Source organism: Danio rerio, chromosome 16 (assembly GCF_052040795.2).
Source record: "Danio rerio strain M-AB ecotype USA chromosome 16, GRCz13ab, whole genome shotgun sequence".
Taxonomy (NCBI): domain Eukaryota; kingdom Metazoa; phylum Chordata; class Actinopteri; order Cypriniformes; family Danionidae; genus Danio; species Danio rerio.
Window position 1 is genome coordinate 25,215,875 of NC_141036.1, and position 24,126 is coordinate 25,240,000.

At 33.4% G+C, this 24,126-nt stretch overlaps 2 protein-coding genes across 2 annotated transcripts in view; both read right to left on the reverse strand.

Annotated features, from left to right (window-relative positions):
• Positions 1 to 2,425: 2,425 nt before the first annotated feature.
• s100t (S100 calcium binding protein T) lies at positions 2,426 to 3,994 on the reverse strand. Its single transcript, NM_001013495.3, is given in 3 exon segments — positions 2,426 to 2,928; positions 3,016 to 3,178; positions 3,940 to 3,994. Coding segments are annotated over 2 exon segments (336 nt in total). The 5' UTR covers position 3,178; positions 3,940 to 3,994; the 3' UTR covers positions 2,426 to 2,754.
• Positions 3,995 to 10,203: 6,209 nt separating this feature from the next.
• Positions 10,204 to 24,126, reverse strand: part of si:ch211-105c13.3 — a 19,099-nt gene continuing 5,176 nt past the window's right edge. The window contains exons 2-3 of the mRNA XM_087286990.1: positions 17,255 to 17,376; positions 10,204 to 12,080 (exon numbers count right to left, since the gene is read on the reverse strand). Coding sequence (XP_087143116.1) covers positions 11,925 to 12,080; positions 17,255 to 17,374 — 276 coding nt within the window. The 5' untranslated portion in view covers positions 17,375 to 17,376 and the 3' untranslated portion in view covers positions 10,204 to 11,924. The remainder of the gene's footprint in view (positions 12,081 to 17,254; positions 17,377 to 24,126) is intronic.

A 24,126-nucleotide genomic window follows, 5' to 3' on the forward strand; every position in this document is an offset into this window, starting at 1 on the left:
TCTGAAAAGTCACTAAATCTAGTGAAAAAATCGCTAAGTTGGCAACATTGGCGGCAAGCAATCAGAATGAAGTAGTCCACCGCTTGAGAGGTGTTCAGAGAACACAGACCTGTGAACTTTGGTTCCGACCACAGTTGTTCCCAAGAGTTTAATTATTGCGGTTGCTGGATTTTCAATTATTGAAAATCGCGACGACGCGGGGCCCCCTAATCACGCAGGGCCCCCCCACGGTGCGTGCCCTGCGGGCCTGTCCGCTACGCCACTGGTTTTAATCCCACAAACACGTTATAAACTGTTCTTTCCTGAAGTATAATGAGCCACGCCCGCTGATTTCCACAGCCAGTAAGCTTGAGCTGCTCTCACCCAATCAATGGTGAACAGAACCAGACCAGACTAATTCACCATGGATCTTTTTAGTGAAAGAAGTGACTCTAAACTGACAGCAAATGTTTATGTAGGCCTAGACTACCTTTTACCATAGATCGATTTCACGTGTTTATGCTTGTTCATTTTAGATAGATGGCATAGCCAGAAATGTATGTTTGAAGGGCCTTGGCAAAAGTGAGCGGGCACTTGTTGTTATAGCAGGTCTAGCTTTACAGTATATGCAAACGCAACCTAACAGACTCAATACTGTAACTCTATTCTAGGCCAGGATGGGCAACATCAGTCCTGAAGAGCTAATGATTTTAGCTCCAGCCCACCAAGCATACCTGCCAGCTTTAGTGGTCTTGAGTACACTGATTAGCTTGTTTAGGTGCATTTGATAGGTGTTATAGCAAAACTCTACATGCCTGATACAGGCCCACGCCAGGATGTCCTAACTGAGAGGGCGTTTTAATAGGGGGGCAGACCTGGTAACTGATTTTGGATTGAAAAAAAATATTCAATGATGATTCCTTGGATTTACTCGATTTTTTTTATGTTAAATGGTTGTAAACAATTTATTTGGGCAGAATTTAAACAAACAAATTAAGCTGACCATTATTAAACTTAATTTGTTTGTTTAAATTCAACACAAATAAATTGTTTGCAACAGTTCAGCATGCAACACTTTTTTCACTGACTTAAGGCAGTAATATACCTTTATAGTAATAATATTTTGCATAGTTTAATTATTACTGGTTTTATCAATGAAGGTAATGCAACAATTCCGTTTACAAAAATGCAGACAGATTATTCAGCACCAAATGAGTGCTTTACATTATTTTATTCTCCTTTCGTATTTCCTTTTGTCAAATTATATAAATGTTTAAAGTTTCAGGTAAGATGTCAAACACTTCCAACACATGCAATCTAACCCACGGTTAGACTATTCTATATGGATAAATAAATATAGCCTAGTGAAATCAGCATTACCTAGTCATCACGCTTCACTTAGTCTTACTTAAGAATGTGAGGAAAAAGTTATTAGGTACTTTTCGTGTTTCGTGTCATCGTGCTGTAGCCTAGCTATATGTTTGAAAAGTCTCCAGAAAATGGGACAGAATGAAGTGTAGAAGTCGACACACGTTTCCCTTAACATTTGTCAACAAGCAGCGATTTAATTACTTTTAATTTGAAGTATATTTAATATCAATGATAAATTAGTAGAATATATTCAACATTAGCCAACAATATTTTGCCTACTATTTTTGTTAAAACCATCTGTAAAATGTTAAATACTTGTGAAAAGTATAAGGTTTTGAAGCATTTGTGAAAAAAGTGCATCAGATCACTTTTTTATGTACTTTTATCAAACTTTAAATAGACAGAATGTTCTTTAAGATGTTTAACATTTTAGCACGGTGGCACATTGGGTAGCTCGATCACCTCACAGCAAGAAGATTCGAGAGGTTCGAGCCCCAGCTGGGTCAGTTGGCATTTTTGTGTGGAGCTGTTCTCCCTGTGTTTGCGTAGGTGTCCTCCTATAGGTGAAGTGAATAAACTGAATTGGCTGTAGTGTATGTGTGTGAATGCAAGATGGTGTGGGTGCATCTGCTGCGTGAAACATATGCTGGATAAGTTAGTGGTTCATACCGCTGTGGTGACAACTGATGAACGAATGAATGAATGTTTAACATTTATAATATTTGTACAGCAGACCTTTTAAATGCTTTAAACAGACTTCTGATCACAGCAGATGTTTTGAACCAAGCAATCTATAAATACAAGTGACATCTTGATTCACCTATATTTTGTATACTGGCATTTTAAATACTCCAATCTGACTGTATTTATTCATTTGTTTTGTGGGAGGCATATCTTTGGATAGACCCCAAACAAGAGTTAAAAGATTCAAGTCAAAATGATATGCTTTTCAATCTTACTATTGCTGTGCTCTCTGCATTACCAGCTTAACTGCCAACACAATGTCAGTGGTACAGCACTACTGCTGCCTTTACTTGTCTAAATGAATGTGAAAAAACACACTAACCACATCTGATTACTTTAAACGATCAGTTTATTGTAATATGGAGAGATTAGTTAACTCTGATTGTTAAAAAACAAAAGAAGAAACACATATTCACACATTCAACAAAGACCATCGTACAAACTCACATCTTATTCTATCATTATTAAAAGGTTGTTTCAGGGGTTTGCGCCTCATGGAACTTTTTGTGTACCCAGGGTTGCGCTTGTGGATTAAGAGTTGACAGCAGAATCAGTAAAGAAGATTCATACACACACAAACAAACACACATATTCCCCTTCTCCCTTCATTCCCCTCATGCTCATTCGCTGGTCATGTGTTGGCTTTAGACAAATGCGTCTCTATTTCTTGTCATCCTTCTTTCCATCCTTTTCATGATACTCGAGGAAGAAGTCGTTGCAGGCGACGGTGAGGGCACCTACGAGGATGATGAACTCTGTGAAGTCCACCTCACCATCGTTGTTTGAATCTAGATCTCCCATAACTTTATCTACCGCATCCTTATCCTGTGCATTCTGTGGAGTAAGGGAGATACAGATGAAGTTAATCAGAATCTTATACTTTCTCTAAGCAAACTCTTTTTTTTTTAAATCTCTCTTCACCCCAAGGTAGTTTCCCAGCTCCTGTGTTAACATCTCTTTGAGTTCCTGTCTGCTGAGAGTATATTTGTCACCCTCATTCCCAGAGTACTTGTGGAACGTCTGGATCATCAGCTGCATGGCGTTCTCCAAAGTGGAGGCATTCTCGGAGTTTAAATTGGACATCCTGGAGAGAAAGATTCATTGGTCACTGTAGCGAGTCATTGTATTTAGACGTTTAAATGCACTCAAGGATGCACAAAAGGTTTTCTTTAGGGGGTGATATTTTTGGCCCATCTTAAATATTTAAGAGCATGAGGCAGGTTTATGTTCTTCAGACCTCAACGGTAAAAACACTGCAAAAGCAGCAGTAATATATTCTCTGCATAACATGCAGTGACCTCCTCCTTCCCTTTTCGGATCATCCTACAAGGAGCTTAACTTAACTACAGAAGCGAAATGTGAACCGCCCGATAAGGGTGAAATCTTAAACTGGAGAAAACACTACGAACCCGAGGAGGAAGTTACCCAGCTAAGTGTAATCTGAGCCAAAAATTCACCACACTCACACACACTTTTAAACGAACTGTGCACTGCAGGTTTGAGCTGCTCCCGATGGATGAACGGAGACACATATTGGATTGGGTTGGCAAAAATAACTTCAAAGGAGATGCAAACCCTACTATTTTATAAAGACACATCATGTGAGATGAACCAAAAAAGAAATGCAAATCTTCATATCATTAGGAGAGCCTAGGAAAATGCCATTTTTAAGATTTTACCTAATAGAACTTCTTGATGTTAAAAGTTAGCATGTTTTTTTTTCCCCTCCAATTATTTAGCAGACCTAAAAGCTCATAAACATCAGGCAGAACAAATGCTTCCTATCACATAACACTAAAAAGTTCCCAATGACATTCTGCTCGTCTATCATATTCATGTCCATACCTTGTTGTTGGAGGATTGCTGATCTTCTGTTCCTCGAGGTGAGATGACTGCTGGTGAAGTCAGGAGGCGATGGACAGCATCTTATATACCAACCTGGTCCTCCTCCCATCATACCTGACACTCCTCCTTCCATCCATCCATACATCCATCCATTCTTTTATCCCCGCCTACCTATTTTCTGCCTACTTTGTTTACACATAAACAACAACAAGAAATAAAAGGACCATGAAATCAGTCTTATATAAAAGAGTAGATGCGATGTTGGTAGTGTCGTAATTGAAGGAGGGAAAGTTTTCTGCTTTACTCGGTAACTTGAGCAATTGAATACAAGCCAAATGCTCTTTGTTTTGCTTTTTTAGCCAACAGTTAACTCGGATAATGAAGCTACATCTGTACACAAAAGTTATTTGATGGAAAGCAGTGGTAATTTTGACAGCAAATTTTGATTTAGTTTTAGTCGTAGTTTTTTGATTAAAATTCCATTTTAATTTTAGTCCTATTTTAATCTTTGGAGTCATTTTAGTTTTAGTCTACTAAAATTTATTTAATTTCTTACATTTTTAAATGTAATTTAATTCAAATATTGTATATTTTTCTTTATTCAAAATATTCTAACTTATAATTAAATTAAATTGTATAATTAAAATATAGCCTTTTTATTGAAGACCAAAGATTGCATGTGCAAATAATTAGCAAACCTTTTATGTAAACGTAGTGAACTACTTTTCTTTTTAACCAGTCTGTGGAACAGTTTCAAGCCATTAAATCTTTGAAAGGGCTTAACCTGTCAGTCTACCAAGCATTACTCTTGTAGTTGGTGTTACAGTAATTGCTGCTCAGCTATAGCACAGATTAAAAAAGTAATGACATTTGACTGGCAAATGATAATGTGTTACATATACTACAACCCTCAATCAAATTCTCAACTCGTTTTTATTAGTCAATAAAAACATCAATATCAATTTTTATCATAGTTGTTGTCATTATCACCTAATTTTTGTTTAGAGTTCGTAAAGTTTTTGTCAGTATAAACTTGTTTGTCATAAAATGTATGATGAATATTTTTCCTCAACAAAATTAATACTGATGGAAAACAGATTAAATATAGAGTACACTGTAATAAATTTTTTTTAATTAATTTTAATTAATGTAATTTTAAGGTTTATTTCCGGCAGCTGGGGTGCAGGAAAAAAGTTAAATTACGGCCGTTAAATTACAGATTTTTACTGTAAAAAAACAGACATTTAATTACAGAAATTTCCTTAAATTTAAATTTCTGGTAAATTTCTATAATTCAACCTCTGTTATTTTACAGTTAATTTCTTTAATTTAATAGGCGTTAATTTGTGTTTTTTTTGTTTTGTTTTTTTTTTGGCACCACAGCTGCCAGAAATAAACCATAAATTATGGATTTTTTTATTGTGTAGTTGGCATATTAAGTGTGAACTGCTTCAAAGAAATTCTGAGAAAATGACTTTTGTTTTCTTTAAACGTATAAACATTTACTAGTCATGGCGTGAAGACCTGGACTTAACTGAAAGGAGAGCTTTTGGGTAAATAGATATGGTTGATCCTAAAGGTTAGTTATATGTACTGGTGCTTGTCACATTAAAGTTTTAGAGACCTGATAGTTCAGCACCCCGAACTAAATGATTTATATGCTGTAATTGATGACTTAGACACAAACATCGCTGTCAGGCATATTTAGAACAACAATCATTTGATAACATTGAAAGACTCGATTAGAATCAAAGTGCAGCCCCAAAATACTAATTAAATTTTTATCCAGCATCATTCAAATTCCATGGGTGTTCACCAGGAGGCTTTTGTTTTTATATTAATAGGATTTATATTAATAACTACTTGTTAGAATAAGTGTTTATTTGTAAATGAATTAGTTTTACGTAAACATCTGTTACGTTGAATGGTAATGGATAATGATTTTATCCATATTTTGACATTTTCACTTCAAATTCATAAGTATTTCTCTGCATTTGTTTTGTTTTTTATGTGTTTATAAAACTTAATTTTATGCAGATTCCAAAATAGGACGTCTTATCTTTGACCCCATAGATGTACAGTGGGTGACACTTTAAAAGGAGCATTACTGCCGCATCTTGTACCACCGCCGCACTAAAAAAGTTAGAACGTGTTTTTAGGTATAACCACAGTTAGCCACTATGACGCCAGGTTGCACAAAGGGACGGGATGCGAATGGACAGAAATATACAGTTGCTGTAAATACTCTGCTACTAGTAAATGAAGATGAAACAATAAAACAAAGCATTATAATTCCTTTGATAATAAAAAAATTGTTAACACGCTTTATTATCGTTATAAACTTAACTGAAAAGAGGATTCATTTTAAAAAGTAAAATTAAAGAAATAAAAGACCACTAAAATGAAAGTACAAATAAACATACAAATAAGTAGGCCTAAATAAATGAATAAAGCAGTGTTTTAGCCTAAATGTAGAGCGATGTACAGTGTTTGTTATTTTAAAGTGATAGATCTAAGACAGTCAATAGTTTATTTATGTTTTTACTTACAGGTTTCATTTACATTTTCATTGCTGATTAAATTTGATCTCATTTTATGTCTTAACTATGGTACAAAAATAATAAATTAATAATTAAATAGGCCTAAATAAACATTTGTTTAAAGACATTACCAGCGAAACATAGAGAAACGGTCCTGTGCATGGTTTAAAGAGCTCAAGCTGAATGCTATTTCATCACAAGCATAAAAATAAATTGATATACCACAAGAAGATCCCTAAAATTAAAATTATAGATAAAAAATAATAATCCATACAGTGCTCAGCATAGTTGAGTACACCGCATTTTGAAAATGAATATTTTAATCCATTTTTTCTATTTCTTGAATATAGGAAATGTATTTTGGTGCATTTAAACAAAACAGATTTAAAATTTATATGTAAAGATTTTAAATAATATTTTAGTCACCAAACATATCTATAAATTGAATGATAACTTCACGAGTTCACAATTAGCTGATGATTGGTAATTAGCTAGTCTGGCAGGCTGTCCGGGAGAGAGCCCTGAGCTCATGAGATCCTCGAGTCCGGGGCTCCCTACCCTTGCAGGGCGAGAGGGGAGTTGGAACTTTGGTAAATTTCGAGAACTCCCACAAGCCCCCACCCCCCTGCTGCTTAAGGATTGCTTTGAGGGTGTGTTGTTGGTTCAACGAAGATGACTAAAGGTAAGATGCTTGGTTATTTATACTGAGTAAGGAATCGTCTTGGTGGTTCGTACATTAGTTTGACTCTGGCCAGCCATGTCAATCATAAGCACGTGATCCTCTCGAAATTAGTTTATAAATAAACTTCACAATTAAATTCAAGCAAAATATTACAAAAAAAATAATAATAATTCTTTCAAAAATCTTTCAATATTTTTGCTTCTCTTGATTTTTCCTCCTTTTTAAATTTCTATTTTATATTTTTTATAACATAAATTTGGGTGTACTAGTTTTTGGACCATTATTGTAAGTTATTTTGTTTAGATAAGCTCCAGATTTGGCTTCAGTGCTGACTAATCTAATGTAAATGCACAAATAATACTGTATTAATATTAAAAATATGAATTTAAAAGATAGGTTTGTGTGGGGTGTACTTATATATGCTGAGCACTGTATAATATGTGCTAATATATAGAGTTATTTTTATAAATAAATAATATATTTTAATTACACATGAGTCATTTCTTAATGCACCTTTCTAGAAAATATTAACAAAACAGCATCATGGGATAAAATAATGTCAGGTGCCTGAGGACTGATTATATTACAGGCTAACCAAGGTTACATGGCACACATGAGCCTAAGGGTCTTTAGTGTTGGTTCGTTCTTGTTTGTGTGTGTGCGCGCGCGCGCGCGCGCGTGTGTGTGTGTGTGTGTGTGTGTGTATGTGTGTGTGTATGTGTGTAAGTGAGCATCTAACAACATGTGGTCCTGTCACACCTGATACTGCAGCACAGGTGTTATATCATCATTAAGCAAAAGGTGTCCACACACATATGCCAGCCAACGTTTACGACTAAAAACAGACACACAAACGCGCATAGGCATGGGCCGGTAAAAGATTCTGATGGTACAGTATGATAACTTTGGATAAAAATGACACGGTTTCACTGTTTGTGATTACTGCTCTAAAATATATTCTTTTTAACTGTCTGGATAAAAAAAACAAAAACTTTTTTCTATGTATATATTTTTTAAATATTTTATTCTGAGAAACATTTAAAATATTTTGGAGCAGTAAACATCAGCCAGGCTAAATAATTCAAATGATTCATTGTCTTTATTAGTTTCAAAAACCCAAATTTCTTTACAATATAAAACGGCATCTTTGGAGATCATTTTTTGCTGGAGATACTGTTGTACTAAAAAACTTAGTAAAAAACGTAAATAAAAATTTGTTAAACACACCTTAAAACGGTATAGCAAAAGATTTTGCCGGATTGAAAACTTCGACTTTTCCAAACCGAGGTATACCTGAAAACGGTTATTGTCCCATGCCTACAAGCATGTACACATTAAAATAAAAACACAAAATAAACACACACAACACACTTACGCAAATAACAAATGGCAGGTGGAACAAAGATATTTAGTTTGCATTAGTTTTTTTTTTTGTTTGCTTGCTTGCTTGTTTGTTTATTTGTTTGTTTGTTTGTTTGTTTGTTTGTTTGTTTGTTTGTTTGTTTGTTTGTTTGTTTGTTTGTTTAACTTTATTAATTCTAAAGGAAAATGCACGTCACAGCAGATCTCTCCAAACTAAAGATAGATAGAAGTTACATATACAGTTAAAGTCAGAATTATTAACTCCCCTTTGAATATTTTTTTCTTTTTTAATTATTTATCAAATTATGTTTAACAGAGCAAGGGAACTTTCATAGTATTTCTGCTAACATTTTTATCTTTTGAAGAAAGTCTTATTTGTTTTATTTTGGCTAGAATGTTTTTAATTGCTAATAATAGTTTTTATTAAAAAAAGAAAAACATTTTAAGGTCAAAATGATTAGCCCCTTTAAGCTATATTTTTTTGTTAGTCTACAGAACAAACCATCATTATACAATAACTTGCCTAATTACCCTAACCTGCCTAGTTAACCTAATTAACATAATTAAGCCTTTAAATGTCACTTTAAGCTGTATAAAAGTGTCTTGAAAAATATCTAGTCAAATATTATTTACTGTCATCATGGCAAAGATAAAATAAATCAGTTACTAGAGATGAGTTATTTAGACCATGATGTTTAGAAATGTGTTGAAAAAAATCTTCTCTCCATTAAACAGAAATTGGGGAAAAATAAACGGTCTAATAATTTTGACTTCAGCTGTATATAAAAACAATAATAGAATTACATTCATACTGCACACCTTAGTTTCAAACATCGGGTAGACACTTGTCAATATCTAATACTTTTACAATTCAGCATAATTCATCTATTATGACTTTGGTTATACAATCTGCTCACTATTGATAAAAATGACTTCCTGCAGTTTTCTCTGTAACACCGGGGTTGAATTAATCTTGCACTAAAAGAGCTTGCACAGGCTTGGACTATATCAAAAAGGGGATGATTTACATTCATGGTTCATCATACTGACAAATTTGTCCCTTATTTGATCATTTGCAATCTCTTCTATAGTGGATAGTACACCCCCCACAACAGCTATAAAAAAATATTGTTTAAAGGGGCTAATAATTTTGTCATTAAAATGTTTTTTGAAAAAATAAAAACTGCTTTTATTCTGGCCGAAATAAAACAAATAAGACTTTCTCCGGAATAAAACAATATTATCAGACATACTGTGGAAATTTTCTTGCTCTGTTAAACATAATTTGGGAAATATTTAAAAAAGAAAAAAAATTCAAAAGGGGGCTAATAACTCTGATGAAACAGTCTCAACTGTTGACTCCTGTATAATCAATGGCAAAGCTTGTTGTGTCTGCTAAAATCAACAATCATTTCTTTGGTCTTATTAGTATTTAATTCAAAACAATTTATTTCAAACCATTCAGCAAATCTTTTTAAAAGCAACCTATTCTCACTCTCATCATGATCTTTTATATAACCAAAATTTGCAAAGTCATCAGAAAACTTCTGTTGATGAAAATTTTTGGAGCAAATGGACAAAGAATGTAAATAAATATGGAGCTTAAAACATGCATCTGTGTTCTATTTGTGATATAGTCACATTTCATGTCTTAAAATTAAAGGATGACTTCAATTACGATGTTTTCATTGCATCATCTTTTTATTAAAAGGTCATACAAAAACATTTCTCCAGTAGTGTAACATTTTCGATTTTACCTCATCATTCTTCCGACTGGACAATTCAGAAGTGTAGTACATTGAGTATATCGTCAGTTGTTTTGTGTATTTGATGGCTTACATTCATTACTCATGCATTGTTGTTTCTTCTCTAAGCTAGCACTAATCAGGCATATTTTGTTTCCAATAACACAAACACAAATGAGCACTGAAATGGAAAACTGTTACATAGAATTCGGAAAACAGGATAAAATGTACAAAAACAAGCCCAATGATATTTAGCACTTGTACTTGGCACTGTTTGTACTTGTAAAATGTCAATATGTGTAAACAGTAGATTAGATTTCCATTGTAATATCAGAGACTTTAAAAGTGTTCCAGATCATTGTAGTTTAATTGCAAGATTATATATATATTTTACTGGAGACTAGAGGCTAGTTGTCAGACAGTAAACTCACAAAGCATAAATGAAGTAACCATGTGTTTTAAAGGTTAAAAATGGCTTTTCTTATTTAGATTTTTTATTTTATTTATTTATTTATTTATTTATTTTTTGTCTTGCTTCTAGTCCAACAATCTAAAACTCTTAAATCAAAAAGCATTTTCTAGACAAGCAAAAATATGATCTTGTTTTAGATATAATAATATGCTAAAAAGTTTTTTTTGGATGACTGGATGACTTTTCAGGCTTGGGTTGAAAGACTGCTGAATGCTGGAGATGTGGGAGCGAAGAAGGAGACTTGATGGATGCCCTGTGGTCCTGTTTTAAAATACAGGAATTCTGGGTTAAAGTGCACAATTACATTCAGGATGTTTCTGGATGCAGCTTTTTCCTTTTGTCCTGGAATATATGTATTGGGAGACCCGTTCATGTCGGGGTCTGGTGTGAAGATGTCTGAGTGAATTCAAATTATGATCGGAAGACAAATCCTTATGAGGGGATGGCATTCAGCAGGTCCACCATCATTTCAAAAATGGGTTACGGAATTGGGAAAGGTAGCCGCATATGAAAAATATAGATTTCTTTGTTAAATTGGATGTTTATCAGAGAAGATGGAGAAATTATTTGGCATTTTTAGAGGAGGAATAAGGTCACTGTGTGGAGATGCAAGGTAGAAGTGTAATTATCTTATTTGATTAATTTAGCTATTATTATTATTGTGCTGTTGTTTATTTATTTATTTTACTTTTAATAATTCCTGTATGTGTGCTTTTTTATTCATTGAGTTTATATTATTTTTTCTGTATTTACTGGATTTATGATAGCAATATCTAATTACTGCAGTTGGGGAGGGGAGGGGAAAGTGTGTGTTTAAAGGATGTAAAAATATGTAAATTGCTTGTACTGTTAAATTAATGAAGACAATAAAAAAATGAATCATAAAAAAAGAGAAATAATATGCTAGAATTATTATTATTTTTTTTTTTTGCTAAAAAAAGCAAAATAATCTGCCTATGGGGTAAGCAAAATAATCGTGTTTTTTTCCGTTTTGACATAAGATTAGTTTGTTTACTTTATTGGCAGATTATTTTGCTTGTTTTGAGGGGGAAAAAACACTTAATTTTGGCATATTATTTCCTAAAAGAAGCCAGTATGTTTTGCTTGTCTAGAAAATGGTATTTTATTTACCATGAGTACTTGGAGTAAGAACCCAGCTTCACAAATGATCATTACAGATGTCATCAGTGCTTGTCTTCTTGTCCGCTGGCCTTCTGCTCGCTCAGTGAGGTGGCTAGGTAGCCTACCAGCGTCATGTACTCCTGGAAACTGACCTTCCCATCCTGGTTGTCATCCAGTCCTCTCATCATTTCCTTCACTGCCGAAGAGCTTTCAGTGTCCTGAGAGAATCGGAAAAAGTGTCAAATGCTAAACTATTTACTGTAGCATTATTAAAATGAGCATGGGGACACATACAGTACAGTGAATTGCAGCTGTGAGTGACAAATCATACAAAAAAGAAAAAATGTAAACAATAGGATGATTACAACAGAAAAAAGAATACAAACTAAATTTTTACTTTTATTCTAGCCGAAATAAAACAAATAAGACTTTCTCCAGAAGAAAGAATATTATCAGACATACAGTAAAAATTTCCTTGCTCTGTGAAACAAAATTTAGGAAATGTTTTATAAAGAATAAAAAAAACTAAAAGGGGGTGTAATAATTCTGACTTCAACTGTATACATTTAAAGAGCAGTTAATGATCCTCTTGTTTTCTTTTGTCATTTAATTTTCATTAAGGAAAGTGTCATTTTTAGAATGAAGCAATGATCACATTCGATAATTGTTTATGTTCATTAAACGTAGAACAAATTGCACTGTAAAAAAATCCATAAATTAGCAGTTTTCAAACACAATCTCACGGCAATTCGTAACTTTTTCATTTAGTGGCTAATTCGTATGAATTCGTACGATCTAATTCGTACAATTTCGTACGATTTGCTTATCCCCCAATGACGGTTGGGGTTAGGGGTGGGGTCAGGTGCCACGCCTCCTTTTTAAAATCGTACCATTTCGTACGACTGAACTCGTACGAATTCGTACGAATTAGCCACTAAACTGGCAAACCGTAAAATACTTACATTTTCTCGGGAGATCAGGCTGAGTTTTCCGTATTTTGTGATTCTTGTTTTTATTTTTCCCCATTTATTTATGTTTTTGAATTGCATTATAGGAACTATATCTTTCTTCCAACAACTTTTAACCTTGAAAAGTTAAAAAAAGTGACTTTTATTAACATTTTTCTAGTTTAAAGTAATATATTTGGGTTGTAATAAACTGCCAGTACATTTTCTGTTATTTTAAAGACTTATTTCTCTATATATTAGTTCTTATACATTATCTTATTTTAAACTTCAAAAATGTCGATAAAAGTCACTTTGTTAATCTGTATAGTTGAATTTTCGATATCAAAAGTCGTCAGAGCAGAGATCAAGCTCCCATATTGCAATTCACAACCGTAAATAAATGGAAAACACTTATTAGTCACAAAATACGGAAACTGTTAAGTAACATATTTTTACAGTGTGTGTTTAAGTGCAAACTAATTTGTTGTGACACGACAGGATGTAAAATTAGAGGGGAGATGGGATCGAGCAGCCTGATCTCACGAAGAAACATAACTATTTTATGTTTTGTCATTTTGGCTAAGTCATACAAATTCAGTCTAAATGTTCCGTCGTAAGAAAATGTAAGATTTTAAAAAGGAGGCGTGACACCCAACCCCACCTCTAAACTCAAACATAATTGGGGGACAAGCAAATTGTACTAAATTGTACTAATCAGAAAAGTTTGTTAGTCTATGGCCACATTTTGATATATTATTTGTGTTTCACTCTAAAAAATAAAAAGTTCACTCAACTTAAAACAGTAAGGCAACTTTCTTCATAGCTTTTTGAGTTGACACAACTTTTAACCTAAAAACTGTAGTTGACTTGATTTAAGTTGAGTACACTTAAAAAGCTGTGCAGCAAGTTGCCTTACAATTTTTATTTACAGTATAAGCATACACCTGAATCCAAAGTAGCATGTATTTGTCCATGTTCCATCACTCCTCATATTACGTCCTTGGAAGCTACCTGTTCAGCAGTGTCTCTTCTGACTACAGCATGATTTGACTAAGAATTCAGGAAGAGCAGTAGGAGCAATGTGGAATTGTGTTTTCATAACCATTGGAAGCCACATATAGCCCAATATATTTAGCCAACTAAAATTATATTAAATGAGCAGCCCTAATCTTTAAACCAATTAAAAGTGTCTCCTGTTGGTTCAGAATACTAATATAACTTGTATAGGCTTACTTATATTTACATAAATGCATTTGGCAGACAGTTCTAAACAATTTGTGTTGCAGTTCTTGCTTCCCCTTTGTTTTAAACCATCCAGCCTTGACATTGCAAGTGTCCTGCTCTATTATTTGAGCTACATTTGCACACAGGGAGCACAGGCACTGACTAAACCCTGGGTTATCTGCATTCTAAACCCCAGGTTTAACTCTGGATAACAGTACTTTTTACTCTGGGATATAAGAAACCATGCTCCAGGGGAGGATTAGCACCAGTTTTTCACTGCTGTGCAGACGCGTGAGGTGTGAAGTGATGTGTGAAAACATGCAGCATGAAACAGCTAATTTTATAAATCTTTAACAAGGTAACTATGGCCTATTCTAAACCTCGGATAAACAGAATCCAAGTTAGCTTGCTTTAAGTTTCACACTGCTCATGATTTACCCAGGGTTACACTTATTTCTGGTTATACATACTCTACTGTTGCATACAGTGCAGTCCTGAATCCTGGAATAAATGTCCTTCTTTGCATATTTGCAGTGTCATTGTGTCAATGATTGGATGACAGTAGAACACAACCTGTTCATATGAAGGCACTAGTGTTGCACGTTCTCATGTTATATGCAGACTACACTCAAGTTTTTCCTGAATGACATTTTTGGGCTATAATGATTCTCTTCACTTCAATTGATACACTTTGATTATTTAAAGGGACACTTCACTCAAAAATAAAACTACTGTTATTTACTCAGCCTCCACTTCCAAACCTGTATGGGTTTTGAGGCCAATGTTAAATGGTATTTTGATGTGATGATAGAGAAATGCCAAATACTGACAGAAAACCAGTCAATTAGAGGAAAGATTCAACAATTTCATAACATTGTCTGAAAAGTGCATCCATGCAAAAATGATAGTAGTACAGAATCAGACATGTCATTTTGGCAGCAAAATTTAAATGTAAAAAGTTTGTATATTGTCTAAACAATGTGAATTTTACCCACTTAAACTCTGCTGCTCTTTGGGGATTTCCGCCTGGATTTTGCCTACCCAAATTTAAAAGCTTCCCAAATCCACATAAAGATGTGTAAATGCAAAAATTTGGTATCATTTTAAAGAAAACCCTTTGAATTTTCATAAAACACTATTGAAAGTGTTTAAAATAACTGTATATGTCGTCTGTGTTATAATAAACACCTACAAAAAGAGCATGCTGTAATTAATCTAGCGTGCTGTAATTAATTTAGGTGGTTCCTGCACATGTCTGTAATCAAAGGAAAAAAGAAAAAGGTCTCTACCATAATCTATGCAAAAGTTATTGCATTCCAACTGATGAGAGGTGCTGTACAAGCCACAGGCACTATTCTTTTGTTTGATCAAACATAATTCACTGTGTTTGGACCAGATCAGACATATAAAAGGATTACTTATGCCCATCACCTCAAAAACAGAGGAGAATAGCCCTGAAGGGTAAGAGATGACAGCTGTCTGTGCTATCTGGGGCTGCTTATTGATCATGAATGTATTGTTTACATTTCTGCGCCATGGAAACACCACAATTAGTTCAACAGCTGTTTGGAATATGAATATAATTCAGTAAAAAGAATGCTAGAACTGTATGAGCACCGGCAAGAGCTTTCATTTGAGCTATAACTTGTACATGTGTCATATAAAAAAAATATGAAAATGAACAGTGTAAAATACCTTGCTCGGGTATCCAAAATACTGTGTATTTAAGTGTAAATAACTTTTATACAGTAGAATGAAAACCAAAGTGATGCATATGTGCATAAAATATAGATTCTACACTTTCAAATGACACCGGTCTGGTGCAACACTAGCCCTTTAAATCTGAAAGCGAAAGTCAATGACGTCACGGTACCGGTACCGGGTCCGCAGAGTTTAAGTGGTTTGAAGTTTGGAACAGTGTGAAATGATACTTTATGTATACCATGAATTAATTGTTAAATGTGAAATCAATATTGAGTAACTTTTTTTGTAAAAAAAACAAAAAACAAACAACAACAAAAAAAAAACAAAAAAACAATGAGGCATATTCTTGAATTTAACTCTTTAACTGATGCTCAGTAGTGTGAAATGCTTTTCTTTATCTTTAATCATTTGTATAATGTAAATGCTGCCCTTGTGGCCAAATATATATAGAGATATTAGGAAATATTTGTATGTTTAATGTTCATTCATTTGTCAGACCCCAGAGTGGCACCTATTTTTACCCCTTTTCAAGATTTAAGATAAGTCTTTTGTGTCTGCAGAATGTGTCTGTAAAGTTTCAGCTCAAAACACCCATCAGATTATTTATAAGACATTTCAGAATATTGGAATTTTCTGCTCTAAACACAATGTAGCTGTTTTTGTTGCCTGTGCCTTTAATGCTAGTTCTCCCCGCCCAGCGTTCCCACGTGCCTGTCAGAGTGTGCTTCAATTTGCGTCTGATAAGCAGCACAGTGAAAAACACGAAGGAAGCAGATCTGATGTAATGTTTGTGAGAAATACTACAGTAAGAACTTTCCCAATGATTATTAAACGTATTTATTACGGAGTTAATTAAAGCATTTGTGCAACATTGAGTCACACACAATGTCGTTACAAAGTTCATGCACACACACACACAGACACAGCGGACACACACAGAATGCGCGTTTAACTTTGCACTGTTTTTGCATGGCAAATGTGACAGGATACACGTTAATATCCACTACTGTACGTATATTTGTTAAGTTAATGTACAAAATGAACCTGAATGAACTGGGATTGAAGAGTCTTCTTTTATGATTGTACTGACATGTGGCTGTGGTGAAAAAGACAGTAAAATCGCTGTAATTCATTACAAACATGCACTGTTTTAAAAAATGTTTTAAACTTGTAAAACACACTCTTGAACACATTTAACGATGACCAATGATCACAGAGAGCTGAACAGATCTTTTAAGCCCTGTTGCTTTGTGAACGTCCTGTCTTGTTGATATGATTATACACGTTACTAAAACATGTTAATATACCGTTGTCAATTAATTCGGTGGGCGGGGAAACTGGACTGGACACACTATACCTACACACAGTTCTGTCCAAATAGCTTTCAAACGTTTATTTTCATCATAGGTGCCCTTTAAACCATCAATCATCAACATTTATCTTGAAGCATATGTGTCAGCTAAAAAAAAAAGATGTGTTAAAAACATTGGAATATATGAGGGAATTGATGTGCTTACACTAAGGATGTTTCCCAGCTGGCTCTGGACTAACTTCTGGAAGTTCTTTCCACCCAGATTCTCCTTCCCCCGTGCTGAAGACAGGTACTGCATGACAACTGTTTTAATGGCGCCTTCCATGTCTGTAACAAGAGCAGAACAAAAAAAGATAACATTATTTACATTTCCACTCAGAAACAGTTTTTTTTTCCTTTTCTTTTAAACAATACATTTTTACATTTACTTTTAGATTTTACATTTACTTAAATATTTTTCGATCTAATAACCTACTTGATTGTTTTGAAGGAGCAGTACGTTTTTGGACACTTCTGCAATTTCAAGTGTTTCAAGTGACTTTGAATTATTATTTTTTTGTTGCACTTTATTTGCAATACTTATTTTGTAAAGCTCAAAATGGGTTTATTATCTCCTGCACTAAGCCAAACATCTCCACTCAGATGCATTTGTGTACACAAAACTTCATAGCTTTATTCACATCTGTATCCTGAAACATTTTTATTGGTTTTTTTTCCCCAAATAACTTGATCATATACATTTTATTCTACAATTTTATTTCTGGCTGTTTGCAGAGTGATAAAATACACCAAATTCAGTTTATAACAACATTTGACTCTAATATGTAAAAAGAACGAGAGAACTTGGAAACTTATGCTATCCATTGTTTAGATCTATCAGCTAGAAATATGTGCAAAGTAACACATATTTATTTAAATAAAGCCTCATTTCAATATTTAAATATGAAATGTTTGAAAATTTGAAAAAAAAAATAAATAAATAAAATTTGCCATTCTTAATGTGATCACTCAGTTACATTTACATTTAAATATTTAATCATTTTGGAGTCGCTTTTACACAAAGCGACTACAAATAATGATAAAAAAGCTCTTCAAATCATTAAAGAACAGAAATATATAGAGTAAAAAAAACTCTGTTAATTCAACAGTTTTTGTATTTTGGGATTCACAAGTTTTCTTTTTTTTTTTTTTCATTTATGGTCATGAATTGCATTATAAGTCCTTGATCTCTGCTCTGTCAACTTTTGACGTTGAAAATTTAACTCTACAGCTGAATAAAGTGACTTTAATTGGCATTTAAATTGTTTGAAATTATATAATAGATAAGAAATAATATATAAAGCAGATTTTTATTTTATTTTTAAAGGCAGGGGCTAAGGTAAGGCCACAATTTACAGAGGGGGGCAAGTTTTTCAATTGGTGCTAGCACCATTTAAATTTTTATATTATTAATTTTTTTTATATTTTATATTATTAAATTTGCAATAAAGCGCACCTTTACCATTGACATAACAGCTCAAAATGGTAATTTAATATAACACATATCTGACAGCTATGAGCGGAATCTCAGAAAATAAACCCTGTAACTGATAAATGAATGACATGTTTATACTCACAAATGACTATCAAATTTGGTCCATTTTAAAATATTTGTCTAAAAAACAAACGAATGTCAAGCAACATTGTAACAATTTTAATCCCTGTTTCGGAACAAATCAGTTGATTAATAGGGACGAAAGCACTTGTAATACAAGAAAAATATCTAAAGTAACAAGTAACATCCGGCATTCGACATGAATTAAAATGCATCTTTATGTTTGAGCTCTGATATAAATGGGCATAACTTGGAGCCCAGCAGACACACAACATCATAAGACGTTAATACTAGGTTAGATTTAGGTCATGACGCCAGCTGACCAAAATGTAATGTCTAGCCAGCATCTAAGGACAACGATATTTTGACGATAGATGTCATTGTGTTAATGTCCACACAGCGTCAAGGTGTAACATGATTAGATGTTGATATTTGGTTGATTTTAGGTTGGATATTGACGTCGGCCTGACGTTGGGTTCTGACGTCAACTCGATTTTCATTTCCAAACAAAATCCAACATCCCCATGACGTTGGAGTGCAACGTCAATTTGATGACATGTTGACGTCCTGTGCCTGCAGGGAGAAGAAGGGCACTACAGGGGCCAAACAGATTTAAACGGGGGCCGGTGCCCCTCTGGCCCCACCCCTAGATCGACCCCTGGTATAGAGAAATAAGTCTGTAAAATAAAAGAAAATGTTCTGGCAGTTTATAACAAGGTTTACCTTAATATGCACCAACCCAGCCAATATCAGTTTAAACTATTAAAAATGTTAACAAAAGTCACTTTTTCTAACCTTTCAAGGTTAAAAGTTGTTGAAAGAAAGAGCTAGGTCCAATAATGCAATAAAAAAGTAATAAAATAAATGGGGGCAATAAAAAATTAAAACATGAATCACAAAATACAGAAAACTGCTGATTTATGGATGTTTTTTTACAGATGCTGAGACAAGTGTTATTTAATTTAGCAGTGTTATTTAAGAGTGTTTATAGAAAAGTGTCTGGCACATACAAAAAAAAAAAAAATGTGTGTTTCCAACAGGTGGTTTGTCCAACCCACTCACCTATGTGAGGCAAGCTCATGATTTCTTGGAAAGTACAAGCATTTTGACACATTTCAGAACTTTTTAAATAAGAGCTAAGGCATAAAAAGTATGCAAAACATAGCTATTACAAATACTATTGTGGCAATGTTAGCAAGTAGCATTTCAGCAGCTGCAGGTATGACTAAACGGAAGGGAAGGTGCTGGAAAATGAGTGACCTGAGGAGAGGGATGATGTTAGAATAACTAAAGAGCATGAAGAGAGGAGTGGAGGAGCTGTGGAGGATACAGCACATCACAATGAAACCTGTGATCTTTAACGGACATTCGATCTACTCAGGCCACAGGCTCAAGTTACGCTCGGGGTTGCCTGCTACATGTCTGTTACACTCTCTCTCGCATTCAACAACAACACGCACAAAAGCACAAACACGCTTGTTGAAGGATGGCCACTCGCACAGGCCTGTCCTCCTGCATGAACAGCCCTTATTATGCCTTCCCTAAACAACACACAAAGTTAAGTGATACAAAATCCTTCTGCAATTCATACTCTTGTATTGTACAGTAGATCCTATCACATATTTGACACTAACAAATAATTCATGATCTAATTTGGGTTTCCTTCCAGTGACATTTAGCATACTAATCCTCAACAGAAAAGAGGGTACAGTAAAATTACTAATGAAGGCTTTGGAACAAGCATTTCATCTTATGGATAATAATCAATTAGTGGTGATCAATAGGAATATTAAATATTACTTATTATCTAATAAAACATTCAAAATTAATCATTTTAATATTATTTAATTACAAAACCCTGCATTATAACAGAGTTGGGTTTATGATGGTAATTGATTTTCTAATTGCGATTAATTGCTGCACTGTAAAAAAAATTAAAAATTATATGGACAATCAGTTGTGACAGCATATGTTTTAGTTCGTTGTAACTTATTAAACTAAGTTAATCATGCTCTAACATAATTTTATTAGTTATGCAAGCAGTTTTAAGTCAGTTTAACAATATAAGTTCAATGGACTCGTAATGTTAATTTGATAGAGTATTGAGTATTATCACAATATTGACATAAGAAAAAAGATTAACATGTATAATTCCAAAAATTACTTGCATTATTGGGTACATTACAATAAAGTCTGGTTAGTAAACATTAGCAAATGCATAAAAATCAACTGTGAGAAAAAAGATCTATTACAGTACCATGTTAATAGTTAAAAATGTAACTCAATTTTAATCATTTTTAACTCGTTTTTAAATTGAATGAAATGATTATGACTAGCAATTTGATTGCAGCTATCATTTTAACATGTTATTAGTCATTAACTAAGACATTAACATCACCTAGGAGTAGGCATGGGAGAAAAACAGGTTTCAAGGTTAAGTGGATTCCAAAACCCAGTGTTTTAAAATGTTAAAATATAAAAAATTATATATATATATATATATATATATATATATATATATATATATATATATATATATATATATATATATATATATATATATATATATAAAATATACGAGAGTTTGTGTGTGTGTTTTTACTACTATTTTTTTATGGCAACAGAAGCTCCACCAGGAAAGGACCATCCACATCAAAAGCTACTGGTCATCCTATGACAAAATGAAACATGCTCATGCACCAACATCCAGCACGCTATAGACCTAAATGCAAAAAAAAATTTAAATAAAGAAATATCCAAAGATGCCTTTTCGAATTGTAAAAAAAAAAAAAATCTGTGTTTTTAAAAACTAATGAAGACAGCAGAAGTCAATGATTCATTTTGTTGTTAAGCCTGACATGTTTACTGCTTCAAAATTGTGGAAATGTTTCTTAAAATAAAATATATTGTGTTGAAAGGGATTTTTTTTATCCAGACACTTTAAAAAAAACATATTTTAGACCAGTAATCGCAATACTGTGGTACTGTGAAACCATGATATTTTTAACCAAGGTTTATTATACAGTCAGAATTTTAATGCCTACCTAAGAGTAATAAAGCTTTTGTAGTTTTCATTACAAGTTCAGTTAAATTAACTATAGGAGCTTTTTTGCTGTGCTAATGTACAATAGCCATATAAATAGTCATAGATTATTTACTCAATATTTCAGCATCTAGTAGGGCAGATTAATATGTGAAAATGTTCATATTTGATCTATTAAGCTGTTATAAACACCACTGCAAATACAAAGAGAATATTCTTAAAAATCACTTTGAAAGCTTAAATAATAAATCATGCTTCATTGTATTATGAAGTTCCCACAATATCAGTATTCTGCATTATGATATATTGAATTTTTGTAATGTTGGCATATGTCTAAATGTGAAAAAAAAATTACGAATTGCATTGAACAATCCCACAACACTCTTAAACACATTGAACAAATAACCATTTTTAAAAGGTATGTTATTTTTGACCCATTGATAGTTTCATAAAAACTAATAACATTTCTAAAAACTCACAATTGAACTTTAGACGCAATAGTTTAATAATACTTTTTTTTTACAATCATAATTTATTCATTTGAATCACTTTAATCCATAATATTTAAATATTTAATATGCATTCATAAATTATCTCAATTTCTAAAACTAAAAAAAGAAACCAAACATGGTAGCAATATATTGTACATGCCTTGTGTATGTACAGTATAATGAAGAAATATAGAAACATTGCTGTTTTTTTTTTTTTTTGAATAGTTCATTAATCTTTCTACATAAAATAAATTACTTAAAATTGTAAAAAAAAAAAAAAAGAATAATTTTGGGGGCAATAAAATGAACTTATTTGCTGTATATAAATAGAAACCTATAATTGCCTGTCATTACAAAGCCTGCATTTTAAGCACCCTCACTCACATGCACACACAAAATTAATGTGATTTTAATGTGGTTGTGACGTATGGGTAATTCTATAGGCCATCCTTTTCAGGTAAATCTTCCATCTGACAGACGTCACACCTGAATACTTACACTACACCACTAACATTAGTACACTACACCACTGCTCGGCCATCCTCCCAATCACTGATGGACCTCTATTAACCTAATTAGACGGACAGAAAGAGAGAAAGAGAAGAGAGAGAGAGAACCGAGCATGGTTTCGGAGAAAATTACTGGAGTAAGACCTGCTGGAATTGACTGATAATAACTAATTACTGTTGGACTTGTAAGCATAGCATTACTGTACAAGCAGCTGTGGAAAGACTTATTGTTTGCTTTCATTAGTCAATACATGCGACAGTAAGAGGTTTGTGTTTGGTGCGGAGAGACATGTCTTTCTGTCTAAAACAAATGTTGTCATTGCGCTAAATGGGGTGCACTTCATTAGAAGTGATACTCAAGCTCGACTGGCTCAGACAAAGATAGAAGCATCAGACGGAATGATTGATAGGTGCTCCTGGTGATTAGCTCCAAAGGACCCAAACAAACTGTCATGTAATGAGATGCGGTGAAATTCAGAAGTCAAACAAACATGTGAACCCTTGCAAATACATGGCAGCAGTCAAACGGCGGACAAAAAAAAAGTGCTGGAAAGCCTTGTAACAAACTTGTTCAGACTACAAGTGATGCCACAAAAATCTCAACCCAACAGGTTTCCAGCTGAACATCACATGAACAAATGGATTCATTTAAAAACTGATTTCATTTTGCCTGTTGTCACAGAAAGAAAAATGTCTAGATAACTAGATATGCTCAGGCATAGCTGAATTCAGTAGATGAAAAGGACATACTGTGAGCCTAAAAAGACCATCGTTTACTTATGTTCATGTAAATCCAGTGAGGGTAAAATCCCAGTGAAAAACAGGCCATTAAAAAAATGCAAGTTCTAATAAGCCATGCCTTAGGCTGCATTCAATTGGCCAAAAGTTTTATGAATGAAATTACAACAATGATCAATTTTCCCTTATTTTTGGGTATACAAGCTAAAATAATGATTACTATGTATCTGGGACTTTTATTTTGAAAATGGGACCATAATTACAGAGCTTCAAAGGTTATGCAACCAGATATCAAGTATCTCATCAAAGGTTGCCTTCAGAATGCAAAAAACTTGAGATAAAAGGATTATACATTTATTAAGTGCCACCCTGAACAGACATACAGTCTGTTTAACTGTATCTTGTCTCAGTTTAACGTGTTTATTGCAAAATTTGCCACGTTTGTAATGAACAAACACTTGTAGAATTCTGAAAATAACTGCTTAATGCACATTTATTCATCACTCAGCTCTTACCATCATTTTTCTTGAGTGAAAGGATGCCAATGAATTTTACAAACATCTGTTTATGCAGAGGCTGATATTAAAGGGCACCTAATTTGCCCCTTTATCAAGATTTAGGATAAGTATTTTGTGTCTCTAGAATGTGTCTGTAAAGTTTCAACTCAAAACACCCCTTAGATTATGTATTATACCTTTAAGC